The 23852-nt window shown below is 46.8% G+C and overlaps 1 protein-coding gene across 5 annotated transcripts in view; it reads right to left on the reverse strand.

Annotated features, from left to right (window-relative positions):
* Positions 1-23852, reverse strand: part of EFCAB7 (EF-hand calcium binding domain 7) — a 79239-nt gene that overhangs the window by 34943 nt on the left and 20444 nt on the right. For 4 of the 5 annotated variants that reach the window (XM_068239321.1, XM_068239325.1, XM_068239324.1 and 1 more), the window contains 4 exons: positions 17587-17798; positions 13337-13423; positions 9684-9855; positions 7222-7343 (listed from right to left, as the gene is read on the reverse strand). In XM_068239321.1, the coding sequence (XP_068095422.1) occupies positions 7222-7343; positions 9684-9855; positions 13337-13423; positions 17587-17798 (593 nt within the window). The remainder of the gene's footprint in view (positions 1-7221; positions 7344-9683; positions 9856-13336; positions 13424-17586; positions 17799-23852) is intronic. The other variant, XM_068239322.1, reaches the window with a different exon arrangement.

The raw sequence follows: 23852 nt of genomic DNA on the forward strand, positions 1-23852 counted from the left end.
GTGGAGGGCCTTCTCTGCTTCTAAGTTTGGACGCAGAGAAGGCCTTCGATCGCCTATCTTGGCCTTACCTATTCCAAGTTCTACAACACCAAGGGTTTGAGGGACCATTCATAACAATTTTGAAATTTCTATACTCCAATCCTACCTCCACTCTGAAACTCCCATTTTCCTCCCCCACTCCCTTCCACATTAAAAACGGTACTAGACAGGGCTGCCCCCTCTCTCCCTTGCTTTTTGCAATTAGTATAGAACCTCTAGCCTGCGCAATTCGACTTAACCAAGATATACAAGGTATTCGTCAGAAAGGGGTTGAACATAAGATATCCCTCTTCGCAGACGACATTCTGCTCACTCTCTCCTCCCCTATAACATCCCTACCCGCCCTACACTCCACCATTACATCCTACGAGTCATTATCCGGCTTTAAAATAAATAAGGACAAAACAGAAGCTCTCCCAATTAAAATTCCACCACAGATACTACTTTCTCTTAAATCACACTTCCCATACAATTGGAAAACCCGTTCCCTTAAATACCTAGGGATACACCTAGCGACTACATACGCTGACATATATAAGAGCAACTTCCCCTCACTTATCCAGAAAATCCTGCAGGATCTACACAAATGGACATCCTACAAAATTTCCTGGATTGGCAGGATATACACACTTAAAATGAATATCCTCCCTCGGATACTATACCTCTTTGAGACCCTCCCAGTGCACGTACCCTCCAGTCAACTGTCCAAGCTGCAAAAAGCCTTCTCAGATTTTGTCTGGAACCACAAACGCCCCAGAGTCGCCAGGCCGGTCCTTATGGCGTCAAGAGAACAGGGAGGCCTCGGCCTCCCTTGTCTTAAACACTACTACCAGGCAGTTCATCTACGACAACTGACTGAATGGTCGAGCCTAAAAGTTTTCACCAAATGGGCTCTAATCGAAGCAACTGACATACAACCCCTATCTCTGGCCTCACTAATTTGGGTAGACCCTCTCCCAAAAATATCCCATCTGACCCTCCTGCCCACCATCACCTTCACCCTCCGCCTCTGGAGATCTATCAAACCCACAACAAAACTCAAATCAAACCCTTCCCCCTTACTACCCATACTAGGGAACCCTGCTTTCCAACCTGGAATCTCACCCACTTTTATGGCTAGATGGTATCATATGGGCTACTGCAACTTGCATGACTGGACTGACTTTGCCACGGGCAAAATCTTAACCAGACCTAAGCTAGAGGAAAAAATAACTCTTACATCCAAAACTGTAATGGAATACAACCAAATTACCCACTTCCTTCATTCATACACTCACAAAAACTCCCCCTTACCCCTTTGCTCTCCTTTTGAAAGACTGTGTTCCCATGGAGGCCACCAAAAGGGACTTATTTCCCAGATATACTCCCTCCTTCAAACTAACTCAGGAGCCTTAATACCCTCTCATTCTTACATGAAAAAATGGGAAGAGTCTCTCCTCACCTCTATTGACCTCGAGGATTGGGTAGATATCTGGGAAAACGCTAAACACACCTCCATGTGCACACAGATTAAAGAAAACATTTATAAAATCATATTTCGATGGTACCTAACCCCAGAAACTTTATCCAAAATTTATCCAGGCACCTCTGACCTATGCTGGAGAGGCTGCTCTCACACAGGTTCACTGGAACACATATTCTGGTTCTGTCCAATCATAGTCCCCCTATGGAAGGATCTACACCGCCTTATCCAAACCACTACCGGAGTCACAATACCATTTGACCCAGTAACCATGCTGCTAGGCAAACCAGTCCCTGAAACGGACAAATACACCTCACGCTTAATAACTCACATTCTGACGGCCTGTAGACTGTCCATAGCATCAGCTTGGAAAACTATGGCTCCCCCCACCATAACCGACATCAAAACTAAAATAAATTGGACCAAGAGCATGGAACAGATGACTGCTTCCTTAAGAGACACAGAATCTAAGTTCCACAAGATCTGGGACCCATGGTCTCTCTCTAACCCAGATCTCATGCCCCCATAATGGACCCTCCTCATACACCAACCCATAGTTCCTACATACCCCTCCACCTCCTCAAAGCAATAATCATCCGATTCAAGCCCTATCACATCCCCTCGTACATCCGACTCTTAAGCCCACGAGCGCTGCGCCTGACCCTCTCCCACTCCCCCCCACCCTTTCAACCTGTGCCTCTAGTTAAACATTAATCTGTCATCGATCAATGTTATCTGTTTTCTCTTTGTTCTCTTTAAATATGATATATTAGTATGTTGTTCTACAGTAATTATAATAGGCAGTTCTCATCTGGACACTTTCTTTTGATCACATCCGCAGAGACTACTACACCCCCCTGAACATTGTTCTCACCTACCCTCAACCCCAAGAGATAATTGTCCCTCCCCTCTCTACCATTCCTCTCCAAATGTGATAATCCTCTTAGGATTTAAATATTAGAGTCCACCGACCTGGACTGAAGATATTGTAAACTACGCACTCCTTATATCCTTACATGTATCTCACCTCCTTGAGAATATTGTATCACACTCCTATGTACAATCTGCCTATTTGTATTACCATTTTTGTATCTTTAATACCTTTAATAAAAAACTAGTGTTACAAAAAAAAAAAAAAAGAAAGAGAAATGTTACCGAACTATGTGCTTATTTTTGCCTTACATTCGTAAACCTGGCATCTATTAGACCTTTGCTACCTACCTAAGCTTTAAAAAAAAAAACAACAAAAAACAAAACAAAAACAGTTTCCATAAATACGATACTGTAAGAATGGAGCGGAGTAGTTATTAATGATTTACAGGCGGCCGCAGCAGAAAACAAAGCCGTAGCTGCTGGTGGAAATGAAGAGGCACCCCAGGAGAGCCGTGACTGCCGCTGTTTCTACAGCTATATGATGTGCTGCAGACAGGCCCCCCGGGCCACATTCGCGGGGTCCCAAGCAGTTTGCACTTTATAGCTTTCATATCTCCGGCTATTATTTTCCACGGTGCGCAAAAATGGCATAAAAGAGAAACCCTATTAAAGTCTGGGTGATGTAACGGAGTGCAATGAGTAGTGATCAATAGTAACACTCTACAAATATTGACCCTGGAATTCACGCGGCGAGGTCTCCCCCTGTAGGAGACGCTGTGCAGGTGATTTATCAACAGGACTAAAACTGGAGCACTAAATGAAAATCAATAACGGGAACAGCTGGCCACCACACAGTGTCAAGGCCTTAAAGAGGACCTGTCCTTTAAAACTAACCTATAAGCATGAAACGGAAAAGACAAAAATTGGGGATAGAATATATTTATGAAAGGTAATAAATCTACATGTGTTTTCACTATTGGTTGCTGACATTGACATATAATAATTAGAAGATGTGCTGCAGTGTATAGCTTATTCAGGACAGGAGAATGAATGTAAGTCTGTTCTAGGAGATGTTTGTGTGAAGAAGCAGACATTGCCCCTCCCTCCAATGCACTCTGTACTACAAGCAGTTATTGGCCCTGATTCACAAAGCGGTGATAACTCAGTTATCACGCCTAAAAGACTTTAGGCGTGATAAGCCGTGCAAAGCTGAGTTATCACCGATTTGTGCTGCTCTTCGCGCGAAGCTTCCGCGCGCAAAGTTTTGCGCGCGAAGTCCCATAGGGCTCAATGGACGCTGCGCGCGAAGCACGGTACACTGCGCGTGCAGCGCGGTGCGCTACGCGTGCAAAACTTTGCGCGCGGGAGATCGCGCGAGTTTCTTCTTATCACGCCTAAACTGAGTTTAGGCGTGATAAAGGGCTTTTCACAGGCGTGCAAACACTTTGCACCGCTTTGTGAATCAAGCCCATTGTATTGACCTCAAAGAGAGCTGTCACAAAAAGACTGCAATCAAGTTAAAAAATTTAGCTTTAAAGCAAACAGGTGAGCATTGTAACGCCCAAATTTGGGGCTAGTGCACACCTAAAAGCGCTAGCGTAATCGCAAATACTAAGCTTTTTTTTTTAAGTGAATGAGAACCACATTTTAAAAAAAATGAAGCAAATACTTACCTAAGAAGAGGGAAGGCTCTGGATTGTATAGAGCCTTCTGTCTCCTCTATCGGTGCTCTCTATCCTGTGCTGGCTCCCCCCCCCCCCCCCGTTTCAATCCCCTGCCGAAAGGGTATTTGGAAGTCTTCGGGAGCCGTGTCCTCCCGAAGACGTGCGGCTCCATACTGCACAGGCGTGAGCGTGCAAGAGAGCGTGCTTTCGCAGGCGCAGTACAGGGCCGCCCTTCTTCAGGAGCACTCCGGCTCCCTGAAGACTTCTGAAGCCTCCTTCGGCCGGGTAAAGCAGTATTTGACTAAATTAGTCAAATACTGCTACCGGGCGAGCCAGCACTGGAGCGAGGGGACCAGGAGAGGGGCGGGAAGGCTCTATAGGACCCTTCCCTCTCCTTGGGTAAGTATCTGTCTCATTTTTTTAAAAATGCGGTTCCCATTCACTTTCAGCTATTTTTCAAAACAATTTCAGGCATGTGTCTAGCGATTTTCTAGGTATGCCTAGCGATTTCTGGACCGTTGTGGTGTAGAGATATTTTTTTGTACAGTAGAGCTGGAAGTGTACAGCCTTTGTGAAAAAAAAAAAAACGCTTGGAAAATCGCTCTGTTCTAAAGTTATTTAGAGCAATTTTCCACTTTCCTATACGTAACATTGAGGCTAAATTGCCTCAGAAATGCTACAGGACTCGCGTTTGCACTTGGGTAAAAAACACATCACTCTAGTGTGATCCATCCTATTCAAATACATTAGCCAAGCTTTTCAAAGCGCTAGTGTTTTTAAAAAGCGCTCAGAAGCACTCTAGGTGTGCACCAGCCCTTAGATATGAAAAGACTCTTGGTCTTCCAGAGACCTCCCCCATTCTCCTCCATCTCCTCCATCAGGCCACTCCAGCGCTGAGACCCAAGAAGATAATGGGTGTGCGGTCCCACTGCCCACTGTGTCCGGTCACATTAGCATGGTCCCGCTAATGCTTCGGCCAGAAAAAGAAGAGCCCGATCAGGTCCCTTGCACATGCACAGTAGCCAATCGGGCTCTACTTATTCCACCGCAGCCCGAGTGGGTCCGTGTTGCTGCGCATGTGCGAGCCCTCAACAAGCCCTTGTCAACTGTATTCGTGTGGAGACCGTGCTGGTATCCATAGTCTCATATACACACTAGAGGGTTTTTGGCCAAGGTGGCTGGTCACGGCCATCTATGCTGAGAATCTAGTGTGTGAACAGCCTCCCCAAGAGATCTGGGGTGCCGGATCAACTTAGCCAAGAGCACCGTTTTGTGTTTTACCCCTCCCACTGGAAGCGGCTCCTTTGTGCTCCACATCATCATCCCTCCTCCTCTCTCCAGGGCAAGTCTGTAGAGCACTCCGCTCAAAATGTCACCAGGGGGTTCGAGTCCCAGTCCCTAGAGGTGACATTCTTCTTGCATGTGTACACAACTTTTGCCTTAATTATTAAGCTTTGCACACATGCTAGATGTCTCTCACCTGAGACAGCCAGTTGGAGCCACCTCCGCTGAGAATCAAGCGTGTTTGGTGGCCCCCTATCTCCCCAATATGTTGGAGACAGATACGACTGGCAGATCATTTAATCAGAGCAGATGCCAACACTATTCTTCTTCTACTCACCTGCCCTATTGTGCCATCCTCCTCCCTTCATAGCAGCAGAATGTGTTGCAAGCCTGTAGGCTAGCAACAAATCTGTACAGAACTCAGCCTCGAACTGTCGCCAGAGCCCTGATCTCTGCGGGCGACAGTCTATGGATGTGTGTATAAGGCTAGGTTCCCACTTGAGCCATACCTTGAACGGCCAGCAGGATCGGACAGGGTAGTGTCTGCTCCAATGGTCTGGTTAGTGTCCAGGGCAGATGCATATCAACCATAGGCTATATGGTAAATGCATCCGCTCTCCTGGGCAATCGTGGACTGCACAGAAGTGCGTGCGATCCACTTACTGCAATGGATCCGCTGCAGACTGACAAGCCTATATATAAAATAGGACCAGTTCACAGTTTTATGATGCGCTAAAATGAACAAATAAATATCTGTTTTCCACCGTAGTGGAAACACAGCCTAAAGGTGTCCACTAACGATACAATTCGCTGAACGATAGTTTACGAATGATTCTTCATAGGAATGATCGGAAATGATCGTTTGTGACCACTAATGAACAAAAATGTATTGAACCGATCAGATTAATGTAATCAATCTGATTTTCAGATCAATCTCTTCAATCTGCTCTGATTGGTTAGAAGATTTTCATCCGTTAGTGGCCCCAAATGATCATTTCCGATCGTTCATATGAAGAATCGTTCATAAATGATCATTCAGTAAATTGTATCGTTAGTGGCCACCTTACTCTGCACAGCAGGCCTTATTTATGCTAACAGTAAAAAACTTCTATCTGCATCTACACAAAATTACATAAAAATAAAATATGCACACTGTATAGACAGGGGCGTAGCAATAGAGGTTGCAGCGGTAGCGACCGCATCGGGGCCCTTGGGCCAGAGGGGCCCCGAAGGGCCCTCCCTCAACTGCAGTATTAGCTTTCTATTGGTCCTGTGCTCATAATAATCATTTCTATAGATACATTGAATAGTGGTAATCAATAACACACTGTTCCCCATCCTTTTCTTGCACCTCTGACACTGTGGTTGCCATTGGCAGGTTTTGGTGCGCCGTATCCATTGTTACGTATAGAGTGCTTGGGGGGGCCCCATGTAAAACTTGCATCGGGGACCACAGCTCCTTAGCTACGTATAGAGAAATATACAGGCTGGTCCCATGCCTCTCCCACACTTCTGCTACACACTGCAGCACCAGTCAGGTATTGTTTAATTGTCCTATCCTTCCCTTGGGTGCTCCAAATACTGTCACCAGCTTAGCGTAAATTCTGTAGTTATTATCATGAAGCTAACCTGCAAAGTCACACTGGGGCAAATTTAACAAAAGCGGTGCAAGGAAAAATGGTGCAGAACAGGAGCAAATGTGGAGGAGTGGCTCAGCCTCAGAGTGACCAATCAGAATCCTTCCTCTGGGCAGATGTTCCACATTCTCACCTGTTTTGCTACCATTTTTCTGGCACTGGTTTTAGTAAATCCGCATCAGTGATCGTTCTGCTGCACAAAGACCAAATGCAGTAAACTCCTCCCAGCCGCTTCCTCCTGAACTCACAACAGGAAATGTACCTGCAGGTTACTTGGCTGCAATACTTTAGGGTTTCTGGCACTGGATGGCCCCATGTTGATGACGGTGCTCATAGTAGCTTTGTAGTTCCGAGCCGATGACGGCCGTGAAGACTTGCTGTCTGCTAAAATAACATTGTGGTTTGTGTTAGTGAGCATGCAGAACCGGGACGCTTTACATAACATTGCACCTGATTGACTGATGCAGAAGAACAGTGGAGAAGACATGTCATCCAGCAAACCTGGACTGCATTTTTAAACCTGTATTCTTTCAGATAGCAAAAGAGTACGATCCACACCTGGGTCATATCAAAATACAGTCAGTTGCCGAGAGATTGGAAAATTAGCAGTTCATGTGTATACAACTGAAGCCAGGAGTTTAGAGAATCCGTAATAAAAAACTGCCCCTGGGGGGTACTTACCTCAGGAGGGAAAAGCCTCTGGATCCTAATGAGGCTCCCACCGTCCTCTTCGCCCTCTGGGATCCAGCGCTGGCAGCCTCCGAACAGCGGCCATGTAAATATCTACCATCCGCACTCCTGCGCAGACGCAGTATCGGCTTTCCAATGACCTCTGGTGGAAATAGCTGAGCCCGATTGGGTCAGCTCTACTGTGCAGTCAACTCAACTCATGCCTGAGCAGTAGAGCGGAGCCGATCAGGCTTGGCCATTTCCACCATAGCCCACCGGAAAGCCGATTTTACACCTGCACCATCAAGCTTGTCGGCTGATTTTTCGGGGCCTGCCTGCGCTGGATGGATCCCGGAGGGTGAAGAGGACAGGAATGCCTCATTGGGATCAAGAGGCTTTTCCCTCCCAAGGTAAGTACCCCTCAGGGGCTCTTTTTTTGTTATAGATTTCACATTATAGACAGCATTATATTTAGCATTGTATTTTAGTAAGAGGGCTTTTCGGTCTCTTTTAGCCCCTTATACTTCCCTAGGGGTTCTGGGTGACCATGAATGACAAGTGGGAACGCTAATTCCATTAGTATAGGATCCTTTATAAATCCAAAGCAAAGAAAAATACACAGTGCATGTCTTCTCTGTGGAAAATCATTCTGAATATTTTTCACACTTTTATAAACAAGTCTAATAATGCAGTTTCTAAGTGTCTGTGTCCACACCAGATACTGTATCATTTCCACCTTACCGCTCCTTTTTATTTAACCACTTGAGGACCGCAGTGTTAAACCCCTTAAAGACCAGGCCATTTTTCACAAAAAGGGCCACTGCAGCTTTTAGGCCTTGTTCATATCTACCTGACGCAGATGGCCGTGCGATCTGAACGCAGCGCATCCGATCGCACGCCATCTGCGCCGCTACACTCGCTGCGCTGCTGATCCCATCCATTGACAATTGACAGTGATGGGATCAGCTCTGCGCTTCCGGGTCAAATGCATGCAGCAGTACGCAAGCGCTTCCCAGTGCATCGTACTGCTGCGCAGCGCAGTAGATGTGAACGGTAGAAGGGCTGTCTATGCCCTTCTGCCATTCCTGCATTTCAGCACATCATACGCGCTTCCATATGCGCACGGAAGCGCGTATGATGTGAACGAGGCCTAAGGCTTCGCTGCAGGGCCGCACAACACCACGCACGAGTGATTCCTCCCCCCCCCCCCCCCCTTTTTTCTCCCCACCAACAGATCGCTCCCAGGTTGTTTATTTATTTATTTATTTATTTTTGTTGTAAATATATTTTTGATTTATTTTGTAATAAATTTTGTGTTTCTATATATTTTTTCCCCTCCCTCCCCTCGCCAGCCAATCACTGTGATCGGCTGTCATGGGCTTCAGTCCCCAGTACAGCGCTGCCTTAGATCGCAGCGCTGTACAGGTCTATTAGACGGCGATAGCCGCTGGGAGGCTGATGGCGGTCATTCATGCGGAGATCCGCGCATCAGAGCGTCCGATCTCCTGCAATCCCCATCCCAAGGACCTTACGCCGATCGGCGTTAGACGGTCCTGGGGCTGCCACCGCGTCCATGCCCATCGGCGTGACGCAGTTGGCAAGAGGTTAATCACTTTCTGCAGCGGAGGCAGTATATCTAGCTGGTAGCTATTAATGGCTCCTGAGGAGTAGGTATAGTTACCTTGCCACGTCGATTTGCACGATTCCGCTCGCGTTCTCGTCGTGGCCCACAAGCAGTCAGATCAGTGAATGGGAACATAGTTCCCATGGGAATGCAGAGCCGCACTGACAAACAGCTCTTGCACTGCATATGGAAACGAGTCCTAACTATCCCACGAGGTAGATACCAGTCACAGATATAATCAGTAGGGCCTGAGCCCACTAACGCATTTGTATCCGCTTCTGTCCGCTTTTCATCATCTGTAATGTGTTGCTGAAAAGTGGACACAACTGCATTAGCGGGCTCAGGCCCTAAGGGGCTTTTTTACACGGCTCTTCCACTGAATGCTTTTCACTCTTTACAAATGTAGCACCACCTATGGCCTGCCATCTCACCTTTCCGTGGCGTTGTGTCTCCGTCACGTGGTATCCGTGGAGAGGCAGAACGTTCCGGAGAAGTTTCAATTTGGCTCCCAAACTGCTGGCGTTTGGCACGGTTGTTGGCGTTGAGTTTCTCGGCTGCCATTTTGGAACACTGATCGCAGGTTGTGAAGAACGTGTTGCAGAACTGCACAAAAGCAAGACCTTAAATGTTACAATTTACAACATTCCCAAAACTGCCTTCACTCTTCCATTAAAGAGCACCTGTCGTTTATGCACACCTTTAAAAATGTGACACTCGCTGTCTCGCTTCAACAGACATTTCCCACAGAGATCTCATTATGACTTGCTGCTCATAGCGGTTCACTGCAGCCTAGTTTTTTGCCTACTCGTGGACTGCCATCTTTCAGTACTAGGCATGGCAGCTTAATCAAAGCCTGAGCATTGTCTGCACCTCTCTGCACAGAGACGTAAGGTGCATACATTCATCCAATTTTGATTGGCCAATCATTGACCAATTTTACCACCTCCACATAGTAGAGGGGCCAATCAACAGACTTTAAATACTATGAGCAGGTTGTGTATGTAAGCTCTTATGCTACATGGAAGTGGTAAAATGAGCCAATCAAAATTGAATTTGAGTACCAGGCTTTAGCCACGTTATCTGAAGAATTTGTAAAACTGGGTACACAAACTGGATTAAACTTGGCTGAGGCGGCTGTTGAGGACCATTTGGGGCGAGAATCTAGTGTGTGTACAGAAGCCCCCCACAATGCATTAAAATTCGAAATGCTTTATTAACAACGATGACCAACTCCCAGTCGTGTCATTCTCCTCCTCACCCCGCTCGCTGGAAGCTGCTCTGCTCTATACTACGCCTTGTTCCCCCAACCCTCCTCCACACTCTACAGCAACAGACAAGTCAGTAGCCTCTAGGCTAGCATTGTGTCTGTAAAGCACTCAGCCGCGAACAAAAATGCTAAGCTTGGCATCTGTGCAATCAGTCTCTTGTCTTTTATGAGGGTGCCCATACATTACTCCATACTGCGGCACGATCAACCCTCAGATTCAATAGGTGTATCGAATTGGAAGAGAATCACAGCCACAACATGGCCACCCAATCAATATCTGTCCGTAATAGGTCAAATGGATCGAAGGGAATGCTGGATCGCAAGGACTCGACTAGGTGTGTGGTGGTAACGGCATTTCATATCATGATGACTGATGGACCCCTGGACAGTGTTCCCGCAAGTGTGTTAATGTCCCGCCCCCCTGTCCATGTGCAGTGTAATGTCTCGCCTCTCCACCGGCACGTCTCTTGGCCACCAGTGGCCCTTATCACTGTGAGTGCTTGTTCCACGTGACACTGGCACGTGTGACATCACTACAAACGGCGAGTCCCGTGGTACCGGCTCTAAGTGATGCCGCACACCGGAGGAGGTCAGGAGTCGAGCCACGGAGAGGTGAGGCTTTATATCACTGATAACAGGCGACGGGAGTGAGATAAACGAGGGACGTTACTAGAAATCACTGTGCCCCCTGCAAAACTTTGGATGGGGTCCCCCCAGAAGTTATTGCTGATGGTAGCCTGAAGTGAGGGACGGGGGGAGTTGGACCCCCTTCCCACTGGTATTTGTGCCTTCCGCTCCCCCTTCCTGTGCTGCCCCCTCACCTGCCCCTAAAATTAGCCCTGGAAGGCCCCAGAATGAGGGGCCTCCCTCAGGCTTCTCCCCCTAAGGGCCCATATCTTGCAGGGGCTATTGTTACGCCCCAAACACAACTTTTAAACTTGGGGAGTGGCCAGCCAGGTAATAGATCCCTCTCTGATTGGCAGGGGCGCCTCTAGCCATTTTGTCACTCCAGGCGAGAAAACCTTGCTCCCCCCTACCCCCCCCCCCTCCCCATGATAATAATCGTAATGCGGCAGAATTTCACCAGGAAATAACTGTACTGCAGCAAAGTTTCACCAGAAAATTATTGTAATACGACAGCGTTTCACCAGAAATTACACTTATTAGAGCAGCGTTTCACCAGAAAATACATGTAAGAAAGAAGGCACACAGGGCGACAAAGGGAAGCACAGGGGACAGAAGGAGGCACGAGGTTCAGAAGAAGTCAAAGGAGGACAGAAGGAGGCACAAGGGGACAGAAAGAGGTACACAGGGGGACATAATGAGGCACAATAGGGGCAAAAAGAGGCACAATGGGGGGCATAATGAGACCCAAAGGAGGACAGAAGAAGGCACAGGAGGGCAGAAGGAGGTACAGGGGGACAGGAGAAGGCATGAGGGCCAGAAGGAGGCACAAAAGAGAAGGCATGAGGGCCAGAAGGAGGCACAAAAGAGGACAAAAGGAGGGACTGAAGGAGGCACACAGGGGGACAGAAGGAGGCAGAAAGTGGGGCAGAAGGAGGCACAAGAGGAGAGTGGCAGAAGGCAGAGGCAGGAGTTGAGCAGGAGCAGCACAATGGGAACAGATTGAGGGGGACAGGGGGAGGTACAGGGGTAAAGAAAGAAGGCACAGGGGGACTGAAGGAGGCACACGGGACAGAAGGAGGCACGATGGGGGACAAAAAAAAAAAGCACAAAGGGGGGCAGAAGAAAGCACAGGGAGACAGTAGGGGGCACAAAGGGGGACAGAAGATGGCAAAGGGGGATGTAAGGAGGCACAGGGAGACCGAAGGAGGCAGAGGGGGACAGAAAGAGCCACAGGGAGACAGAAGAAGGCACAGGGGGACAGAGGAAGGCGCAGGGGACAGAGGTGGCCGTTGGGGACTGAAGAGGCACATGGAGACAGAAGGGCCACAAAGGGAGAGGCACAGGAGGACAGAAGGTAGAGTGGGCTGAAGGAGGAACAGGGGGCAGAGGTAGCACAAGGGAACAAATAAAGGCAAAGGGACATAAGAAGGCACAGGGGAACAGAAGGAGGCACAAAGGGGCACAGAAGGAGGCACAAAGGGGGAAAGAAGGATGCACAAGGCACAGAGGTGGCAGCTGCCTCCAACTTACGCTAAGTAGATGTACTAGAAGCAAGTAATAGAACACCCACAGGGCGGGGCTTAGTCATGGGGTGGGGCTTAATTTGAGGAGGTGGGGCTTAAACCAGCAACATGGCGCCCCCCAGGACCAATGGCACGCCAGGCAATGGCCTGTACTGCCTATGCCTAGAGGCTCCCCTGCTGATTGGACAGGGATCTACCTAATGGTCGACCTGGCCATACATTGAGTGATGTGTGACCAGCTTTAGTCACCCTTTGTGGTTTAAACATTACCTGCAGCTACATGACCACTGAGACGGTTTTCTCCTTCTCCAGGTTTGGAAGGAGGTGGTGGGGATACTGTGAGCTGAATGATTATTTATCAGTAGACTTCTCAGCTTTACTCTCAAATAAATACGCTGGGGATATGGTGTTTGTCTGGGCTGTTTAACTCAGTTGCATGGGGAGAATTCTGCAGATGCTGAGTATGTTAGCTATTCGTGTGTGTAACAGCGCTACTTACATATCTGTGTTATCGGCACATCAGGCCTAAGCTGATCACTTCCTGTTTGTGACATCACTGTCAGACTTGATCAGCAGACAGTTTTGACTGATTTCACATATTTATTTTATACGTGCACTTATCCTTATCACAGTCCATCAGCCCCTTCCCCATAAGTATGTCACTTACCTTATTGTAGTCGAGTTTACCAGCGCTGTTCACGTCTGCTAAGCGCAGCACCGCGCTCACCTCCTCCGCAGACATCTTCTCCCCTTTCTGCAAACAACAATGGCTCAGCTTTACTATTCAGTTTATTAAAATTTTAAAGTGTAACAAATTTGTTCATCTCCGCAGAGTCGCAATCTCGAATGAATATTTAATGCCGGGAAATTGAAGTGACAATAGTTGCACGCTGATGTAAAGATATATACATACACAGCGTGACGTGTGAGTGATGAACGGCCGAGCTCGTGTTATTAAAGACGTACACAAATCAACAAGCTGCTTAATAATTCTAAAAGAGGGCATCTATTATGCATGGAACGGAATAGATAAGCGGTAACTGCTTTTGGACAATCTCGCACCATCTTGTGCATCTATTGTGTTTTATTAACACATTCATGCTACCCAGATCTGTACTTAACCACTTAACGAGCGCCTAACGCCGACAGGCGTCGGCTGGTCGCAGTGGTGTTTCCATGTCAGTTCACGGAGGGAGTCTCCGTGAACAGCCTGCGAGCCTCCGATAGCGGCTCGCAGGCGAAATGTAAACACCCAGGGAAGAAATCCCCAGTGTTTACGTCGCGTGGCGCTGTTGTTGCAGCAGCACCGTAAAGGAGATCGGCGATCCCCGGCCTCTGATTGGCCGGGGATCGCCAGCATCTGATAGGCTGAAGCCTATCAGAGGCGGTACAGGACGGATCGCCGTCCTGTGCCGCCCACAGAGAATAGGAGAGGGAGGGAAGGAGAGGGAGGGGGAATAGCGCTGTGGAGGGGGGCTTTGAGGAGCCCCCCCCGCTAGGCACACGTGAGCGGCGGCAATCAGACCCCCCCAGCAGGACATCCCCCTAGTGGGGAAAAAAAAGGGGGGGGGGAAGTCTGATTGCCCCGCCTGCCTGCTGATCTGTGCTGGGGGATGAAGAGCCCACGCAGCACAGATCAACCAAAACACCCCTGGTCCTTAAGTGGTTAAAGGACACCTGAAGCGAGGGGGATATGGAGGCTGCCATATTTATTTCCTTTTAAGTGATACCAGTTGCCTGAGACCCTGCTGATCCTCTGCCTCTAATATTTTTAGCCATAGACCCTGAACAAGCATGCAGCAGATCCGGTGTTTCTGACATTATTGTCAGATCTGACAAGATTATCTGCATGCTTGTTTCTGGTGTTATTCAGCCACTGCTGCAGCCAAATAGACCAGCTGGGCAGCCAGGCAACTGGTGCTGCTTGAAAGGAAATAAATATGGCAGCCTCCATATCACTTTCACTTCAGGTTCCCTTTAAAGTGAACCTGTCACCCACCAATACAAACTAAAGGATGCCCATTAGGGATGGTTTTTATGCTAATTTATTCAGCTTGAAAATGAACCAATCAAATCCTGCTGGGGTAAAATTTGATTGGTCCATTTTCAAGCTGCATAAAGTTGCAGATAAAATTTGCATGATCCTGCATCAACTCGAAATTATTTGTATCCCATTGACCAGAACTAGTGCCCACACATGATTCGATTTTGTAGGCCGATTGACCGTTTGATGCAGTAATTTTATTGGATCGAAAGAGAAACTGTATCACAACATGCCGCTCAATCAATCTTTCAATAACATTTTGGCTGAAAGGATTGATCAGGAATGCTGGAAAATCTTGGTTGTAAGAGCTCGATCAGTAACGGCATTTGATATCATGGATCCCCAGCCGGTGTCCCCTAAATGTGTGTGTTTCTGTGTCCTTTTGCCTGTGTGCAGTGCTGAAGGCTCACCTGTCCCCCAGTGCAAGTCTTGGCCTCTTCCAGTGTCCAGCGTTACCACGAGCGCCTGTGCCACGTGCCATCGGTGCATGTGACAATGTCACTATATGTGAGACCGGACACTGGGGGAGGCGAGGATTCACACCGCTGAGCCTTCAACACTGCACAATGTGGCGGGGGCTGCGGACGACGACGACATATACACTTCGAGACAGCAGTGTGATGATATTGCTGTGCAGTGTGTGGGCAGGCAATAGATCCCTCTCTAACCAGATTCAATCATAGAGGGATCTATCTAATGGCCGATCTGACCATACATTGAGTGATTGATGGCTACCTTGAGGCCGGTTTCACACTGTAAACCGGCATCCGTGATGGGGTGCGTCGCGTACGCCAGAAATAGGCCTTCATGGAACACCGAGTTAGTACGCGGTGTTCCCTGTCTGGCCACCAGCCAAGCAGGAAGTGACGCGTGCTTGCGATCACTTCCTGTTTCAGGATATGTGGAAGTGCATGGAAGCAAATAGACACCACGACGTCAACAAAAAAAGCCACGTCACCATAGACTAACATGACCTCCAGGCCAATGCAGATCGCCGCGGATCCCGCATGGTAACGTAGTTATGCGCTAGCGTTAGATTATGGACTTCCGGCGCAGCGTACTAAGTATGAACTTCCCCATAGGGTTGCATTAGGCTGCGGTAGCAGTGCAGCAATTTGACGCACCGCCCAGGTGTGAACGGGCCCTAAATGTTTATTAAAAAATTGACAAAACACATTAATGTTATACGAGCCTTAACTATACTTGTCTGCAGCCAGTTCTGATTTCACAGTCATGGCGGATTATTAAACATCTTCTTGCAACCATAGCACCGATTTGTATAGAGAAATTTAACATCTAATTTTTCTGCTTGTGTGATTAGAAAACTCCTGACTATACAATTATATGGTTAGCAGGGCCGGATTTGTAATCTTTACCGCCCAAGGCCTTGTCACCAGCCGCCCCCCTTCGCTATAGGTAGCGAGATGACCTCTTCCCTCCAGTATAGGTAGCCAGATGATCCCTCCCCCCTTCCCTCTAGTATAGATAGCCAGATGACCCCTCCCACCCTTCCCTCTAGTATAGGTAGCGGGATGACCCCTCCCCCCCTTCCCTCTAGTATAGGTAGCCTGATGACCCCCCCCCCTCCCTCTAGTATAGGTAGCCTGATGACCCCCCCTCCAGTACAGGTAGCCAGATGACCCCTCCCCCCTTCCCTCTAGTATAGATAGCCGGATGACCCCTCCCCCCTCCCTCTAGTATAGGTAGTCGGATGACCCCTTCCCTCTAGTATAGGTAGCCTGATGACCCCCCTCCAGTATAGGTAGCCAGATGACCCCTGCCCCCTTTCCCTCCAGTATATGTAGCCAGATGACCCCTCCCCCTTTCCATCTAGTATAGGTAGCCAGATGACCCCTTCCCTCCAGTATAGGTAGCCAGATGACTCCCTTAATCCCTCCTTCTCCACCCCCTTTCAGTATAGATAGCCAGCTTTCCTTCACACAGCAGCAGCCATCTGTGTCACTAATTTCTCTGCTCATCTTCAGTACAAAAGCTTCCTCTAGCCTCCTGCCACAATGCAAACGTGCACAGAGAGCAGGGCGGCCACTGCACAGGCCGCTGGTAGCATAGTACTGATCTCCCTGCATTGGAGAATTTGCAAGCTTGCACCAGTTTAGCCTGCGGCTTTGGTGCCCTTACTTCTGTGGTGCCCTAGGCCATGGCCTAGATGGCCTTGCCCTAAATCCTGCCATGATGGTTAGGGACTATGAAAAGGTGAGGGGGACTTTAAGGTGTGAAATTTCAGCTTTACAAGTTGTTTTCTCTTCCCACCATCCTGCTATGCAATAGGCAGGGCAGGTGCCTCCATATGGACGAACTAAGCAATTACCCAGGACCCAAAGCTTATAGGGGCGCCCAGGTCACCATCAGATGGTTGAAACCTAGAAGTTAATGCAGAATGGACTTCTCCAGCCTGAACACGCCTTCTACTTCCTTCCTCAAGGCATTTTCCCATCTCCATGGCTTCCCACAGCAGTGCCTCTGTTCCTGTAACCCGCTAGCATGTTATGTCAGAGTGTCCATGACTATGGGTAACAGAAGAACTAGCGGGGAGATACAGGAGGCTGATTAAGCCTTTTCTTCCATATCCAGCCACCCCTTGGGCAGCAGCCACCCAAGCTTAGGCCTTTCTGGCCTTTCCGGAAATCTGTCAGGTCATGTGTTAACAAAGATCATCTACATTAAGGGGCATTTTTTTTAGGTTTAATTTAATTTTAAAAGTGAAATTATATTTGTATGCTGTGTAATGACAGTAGGTGAATAAAGGACCTTTGTCCCACAATTCAGCTTCAGTTATTTTCGTAGTGATCGCTACATAGTAGTAGTGTGATCACTACATACATCACTACTTTAGTAATGTGATCATTACATACTGTGGTGAGGATTTTATAGAGGTCATCGTGTAAAATGTAGCCCTTGTTAGCGGGGTCCATTTTTCGGAAGGCTTTCAGGAGTTCGGTCTTCGCGGCTGGCTTCTCTCGCTTCATGATGGTGTAGAAGTCATCGAAGTTTAACTCCTTGGTTTTTGCAGTCCAGTATTTGCCAAGAGTCCTGTTGGATGGATTGAGTCCAGCCCGCTGCAGAACTGAACACACACAGAGGGGAAGACGTGAATACACAGATGTGTGACGCATAAGACACCAGCAGGAAAACACACACAACTACTATCTTTCAGTTAAGTTCAGGAACTTTTGCAATAAGGAGAAAAAATAAATCAATACACTGCAAAGTAAGAAGTTACAAAATAGTAAAATAGGGATCAAGAAATGATTGATATTCACCATGTAATTTGTTCATATTGTCTGATCCACAATGAGCCTACACGTAATCACCCCTTACTACTGGCAGACATGAAAAAAACTAGACAGCACCAACTGCCATTATCTATACCCACACCCCCCAATAATGCGGTAGGTAAACTGCTTTAAGACTGCTCCACGCCAATTGGCGTGGACGCCACGGCAGCACCAGGACCGCTAAAAGCCAATTGGCGTGAAGTCCTGGAGCAGGGTTTTGCATAAGATCGTGCAAGCCAATGCGCGCATCTCCGCCACTCCGTCATCAGTCTCCCAGCGGCGATCGCTGCTAGGAGACTGTTAGACGGCAAAACTGCCATCTATTTACACTGTACAGCGCTGCAATCTATGGCATATAGATCTACATATTTAAATTAAATATATATATATATATATATATATATATATATATATATATATATATATATATATATATATATATATATATATACCATGCCGGAGCGATCAGAGCCCACCAACAGAAAGGTCTGTTGGTGGGCAGAAAAGGGGGGGGGGTGGAATCACTTGTGTGCTGAGTTGTATGGTCCTGCAGCAAGGCCTTAAAGCTGCAGTGGCCTAAATTGTAAAAAACAGCCTGGACCCTGAGGGGGAGGGGGGGGGGGGGGGGGGGGGCGGGGGGCGGAGACCCATGGTCCTCAAGTGGTTAAAAGTTTTTTTTTATAGATATACATATGCACAGAGGGAGATACTGGTTGCTTGCCAGTTGGAAACCACTGTCATTTCCCACAATGCAACAAGGCTCACAGACAGGAAACCGTCAAGACCTAGGTCCTTACATCACACCGTGGGAGGGGTTTCACTACAATATCAGCTATACAGGCTACCTGGGAACACCTACAGGGGTGACGTTGAGGGGAGGAGCAGGCAGTAGGCAATCTGGATCTCCCTTCGTTTCTGTGTGCTAAGTTCTCTGTTTAGAGGGAGATCCGTTTTTGCATTGCCTTTCACTACCCCTCCGTGTATCCGGGATCCACGGGGATCTGTGAAATCCCGACAAATCCCGGATCGCCCACGGATCCACTTTTTGAAGACGGACACAATTTTTAACATTGGTATCCATGGCTCCAGTTTTGGTTCGGGACAAAAAACTGAGCTACAGATACTTTTTTAAAACAAATGTGAACCGACGCTTAGGTAGGATTGGTACTATATGTAGATGTTTATCTCATGTCAAATGTCACTCTAGGTACCCTTTAATAATGAGCAGGTATATCAATATGACATATTCTTTTATTTTATACAGTTGCATGTGGGATTATTTGTGAGGAAAGTCGCAAGTTGGGTCTCAAAATGTTCATCTGGACTGAAACTACCAGATCAGAAAGAACAGATATCACAAGTCTGGCTGTGCTCTCTTCAACGGTCAACAAAAACGCTGGCTATCAGTTTACTATTAGGCTGACATGAAAGAGTTAATCACCACAATCAGATTTGCGGAATGTATTTAGTAACACGATCTCCATCTTGTCATGTTATACGGTGTAAATTATATAGAGGGGACATTATTATCATTCCAGCACGCGGTCTCACGAGAACGCCACGGCCCCGATCGCCCCGTCCGCCTTGGCCCGTGGTCCTGAGACACGCTTTCCCCGCAGATGATAGAGATTTAATCATCATTTAACCATGGGAAATATTTGGTATTCTAACGGCCTGTTCCCGTCGACCTTGACACCGCCGCTTGCAGAATAATAATTGGTCAATTGCTTAAGTGGGTGGTGGAGAGAGATGAAAGACATAACAAGCCGAAAGGAGATAACATTTGTTCTTGCAGTGACTATTTTTGAAGCAGGATTATGAGGAACCTGCCATTAGCTGCTGGGGTGGGGGGGGGGGGGGGGGTGAAGGGAGAAAAAAAATCTTCGGCTGTAATGCTGAAAGCCTTCATTAGCTCAAGCACATCTGCTGAATGTGACCGCCTGTTAAACTGGCCGTGGCGTAATTAGGATATCACGACTGAAAAAATCCAACATGTCATCAGGATTTATCCCTCCGTCAACATAGCAGAACGGTGGAGTTTAACTCCCGCTGTGCCGGGGCGGACTCCGACATGCTGCAGGTGTATTGTCACAGCTCCGGATCCCTGGTTAATGGGGAACGACCATCTGCGCCTTTTAAAAGCACAGCTAAAGTGGAGTAAATTAAGCAGTTGGTGATATAGCAAAGTCACAGACTTAACAATATTTAACCACTTTATCCCCCACTAGAGTATATCTACATCCTCTGTGACTTCATCTAAGCCACGAGGAAGTAGATATACGTCTTGTAGCTGAAGCACAGCTGTGCACGATTGGGCATTGCTCCTGTGCACACCTCCAGCGCTATCTGCTATAGCACCAATTGGTGAAAGGGAATGCATGTTCCCTGAGCTAATACAATTGATTTTTACCCTTAAAGGGAACCTGAAGCAAGTAAAATTATTTAAAATAAACACATGACGTACCTGCAAATGAATATTACATACTTACCTCACTATCAGTTCCTCTCAGAATCTCACCATTTTCTTCTTACAGTGATCACTTCCAGTTCTGACAATATTTTGTCAGAACTGAAATATACCAGTTGCTGTCAGTTATATATCAGCAGCTGTCAGTTACAACTGAATGTGCAAGGTAATGTCCATGTTTCCCTATGGCTCAAGCAGTGATATTACAGTTTAACAGTGTGCTGACCAGCTGACCAGGAAGCAGTTATGGGGTAATGGTAATTTTTTAAATTGAGGACGGAGAATTCTATCAATCACAGTGGACAAATGGGACGCAGGAGAGGAGAAAGAGATTGAGAAGTAGACTACACAGGAGGTAATTATGACCTGTGTATGGTTATTTTGACTTTTTATTTTCACTTCAGGTTCTCTTTAAAAATACTTATATTTTCTCAGTGAAGAATACACACTAACATTTTTCAGAATCAAATATCCTAAGCAACAATTGTGTCAGGAACATAATCTAAGATTTGTAATAAACGGCAGAAATAGCCAATTTTTATCTACAATGGCGCTTTTAATGTTTATACAGGAATTGGTAAAATTGAGAAATTTGTTTTTTATCCTAATTTTTTCCTCTTTTTCCTATTAAAATGCATAGAAAAAAAATTGTTCTAGGGGAATAATGCCTTACAATGAAAGCCTAATTTGTCTTGGAAAAAAAAAAGATATATATTTCACTTAGGTGTCTTAAGTAGGGATAAAGTGATTGCTGACTAAACAGGGACATAGCTAAAACTTCACAACTGCTCTAGTCCATAGGGGGAAAACAAGTTCTGGGTACAAAGTGGTTAAAGTGGAATTATACTCTCAAAACTAAAATTTCAGTAACCATTCTGAGTTACATTAAAGAACATTTGAAAGCATTCCCTAGTATTCAGTGTATAAAATAGATTACTTTCACTGCAGAGAGCAGTAGAAGAATGCTTATTTTTGGCTAATTGGCAAATGTAATAATTGCTGACAAGAATCTCTCTGCCTGTGTCTTCACTCTGCCCTCCTCCTTTTCCAGTGAAGTGACTCAGCTATTGCCAGGGCTATGTTGTTCAGCACAGGGAGGGAGTGGAATAAAGACACAGATAGGCCTGGTGCACACCAAAAACCGCTAGCAGATCCGCAAAATGCTAGCAGATTTTGAAACGCTTTTTCTTCTTTTTCTGTAGCGTTTCAGCTAGCGTTTTGCGGTTTTGTGTAGCGGTTCTGGTGTAGTAGATTTCATATATTGGTACAGTAAAGCTGTTACTGAACAGCTTCTGTAACAAAAACGCCAGCAAAACCGCTCTGAACAGGCGTTTTTCAGAGCGGTTTGCGTTTTTCCTATACTTTACATTGAGGCAGAAACGCATCCGCAATCCAAAAAATGCCTCATCCCAGGAGTATGCATTTCTGCAAAACGCCTCCCGCTCTGGTGTGCACCAGCCCATTGAAATACATTACCCAAGCGTGGCCGCAGCCGCAAGCGGATCACAAAACGCAGCCGAACCGCACTGGTGTGCACTAGGCCGTAGAGAGTATCTTCTTGCTGGTAATGATTGCATTTGCTGATAAGCCAAAGATAAGCAAGCCTGCACGGTTCTCTGCAGTGAAAATAAATTATTTTACAAACTTGGGAATGCTTTTAAATGTTCTTTTATGTAACTAACAGTGGTAACTGAAATTTCTGTTTTGCGAGTATAATCCCTCAAAATGACCTGTTAAAGCCTGACTAGATAAAACATTAATTATGTTCAGAAAGTAAAGTTTTTGTCTCATGGCAAGAAGCAGTCCATCTGAAGAAGTCAATGACAGGCCATGTGGGTGGTGCTGCTGATGTTTCTTGATGTCATATCATTATGATGTTCAGAGTGCAAGGGGGCGGACCACAAACTTAGCTGTCTGATTGCTGCCTGTCACTCTGGAAGGCCAGAGTGCAAGGAATGGTCAGTTACAGGGCTCCTGTCCATGCACTTAACAAGCTATTTATGTCAGCTAATCAGGTACTTCTACAGAAGATTAAAAACATTTTTTTTTTATGTATATAAAAAATCTGCTCTGGTGGTATGAAAAGTCTCCCTCCAAAAACCTAAGCAGTCCAGTTGTGGGACAGCCTCAAATTACCCAAATTGCCCATTCCAATCTACCAATTACCCCTCAAGTGACAGTAGCTTCCAATTCCCTCCCCCAAAAAAGTCACAGAGTCAGGTGTCGTTGTTCCCTCATCCCCCAATAGGCAGAGCAGCAGAGGCAGCAGGGAGTCATACATTGCTCTCGGTGGCTGAATAGGACCTCCTCACTCCTCTTCAGTGTAGCTCATCATCATGCCATGCAGCCAATCACCATGTGGCATTCAATGTATGTCATGAAGAGCCAGATGATGATGGAGGAGGACCTCTCCACATACGTGAAAAAGAGGCACAAGGAATTATGGGAACCGTAGAATAGCTGACAGTAGAATACCGGTAGGATATATCAATATTCTACAATTTACAACGGTAATTATCATAGGAAAATATCGGTAAATGTTACAGATATTTTACTACAGATAAACCTAACTCAACTCTCACACTGAACCTTCCCCCATCCGATGCCTGACTTAAACCACCCCCATCCGATGCCTGACTTAAACCACCCATGCATAACCTCGATTGCCCCCTCCTCACGCCTAACCTTGAAACCCTCCTTCCTGACACGTAACCTTAAACCACTCCCCCATGCCTAACCTTAAAGGACCACTGTCGCAAAAATTAGGCAGGGAACACACTTGACTTTCAGGTTTCCGCGCGCGTTTTTCTGCATACTTTTTCTGCACACCAAGTGTGTTTCTATGCAGGAAAACCCGCGCGTTTTTCCACAGCAGCTGATGTAATTGATAGAGAAAATTGCCAAAATGTGCAGAGTCATCATGCAGAATGTCAGTTTTTTTTTCTGCGTGCGAACAACACCGTAAGTGTGAACTAGCACATTGATTAACATGAGTTCTCAGTTTTTCTGTGCAGAAAACGCGTATGAAAACTGTCAAGTGTGTTCCCTGCATTAGAAGCTGTGGCAGGTATATGTATGACAGAGTATAGTAGAGACGCAGCCCAACATGCCAGGCAGATGGAGATTCTGCAGAAAAACATGTCATGCCAGCAGGTAACATAATCAGGCATCAGTGCACAATTCAAACAACACTGCAGATCCAAATATGAGCTCTGGAAATGCCTGGCTGTGTCACTTCCTGGGAATACATTTTTCCTGGCGGATGCATCATCCACTTGGTGTTGTGGGCCCCTCACCCTCAATCATGCCTATGATGGTACATGACCATTAGCTTATCTGCCTCTGTATTGCAAGGCAGCCGTGTCTCATACAGGCA

Source organism: Hyperolius riggenbachi, chromosome 6 (genome assembly GCF_040937935.1).
Source record: "Hyperolius riggenbachi isolate aHypRig1 chromosome 6, aHypRig1.pri, whole genome shotgun sequence".
In the NCBI taxonomy this organism is placed as follows: domain Eukaryota; kingdom Metazoa; phylum Chordata; class Amphibia; order Anura; family Hyperoliidae; genus Hyperolius; species Hyperolius riggenbachi.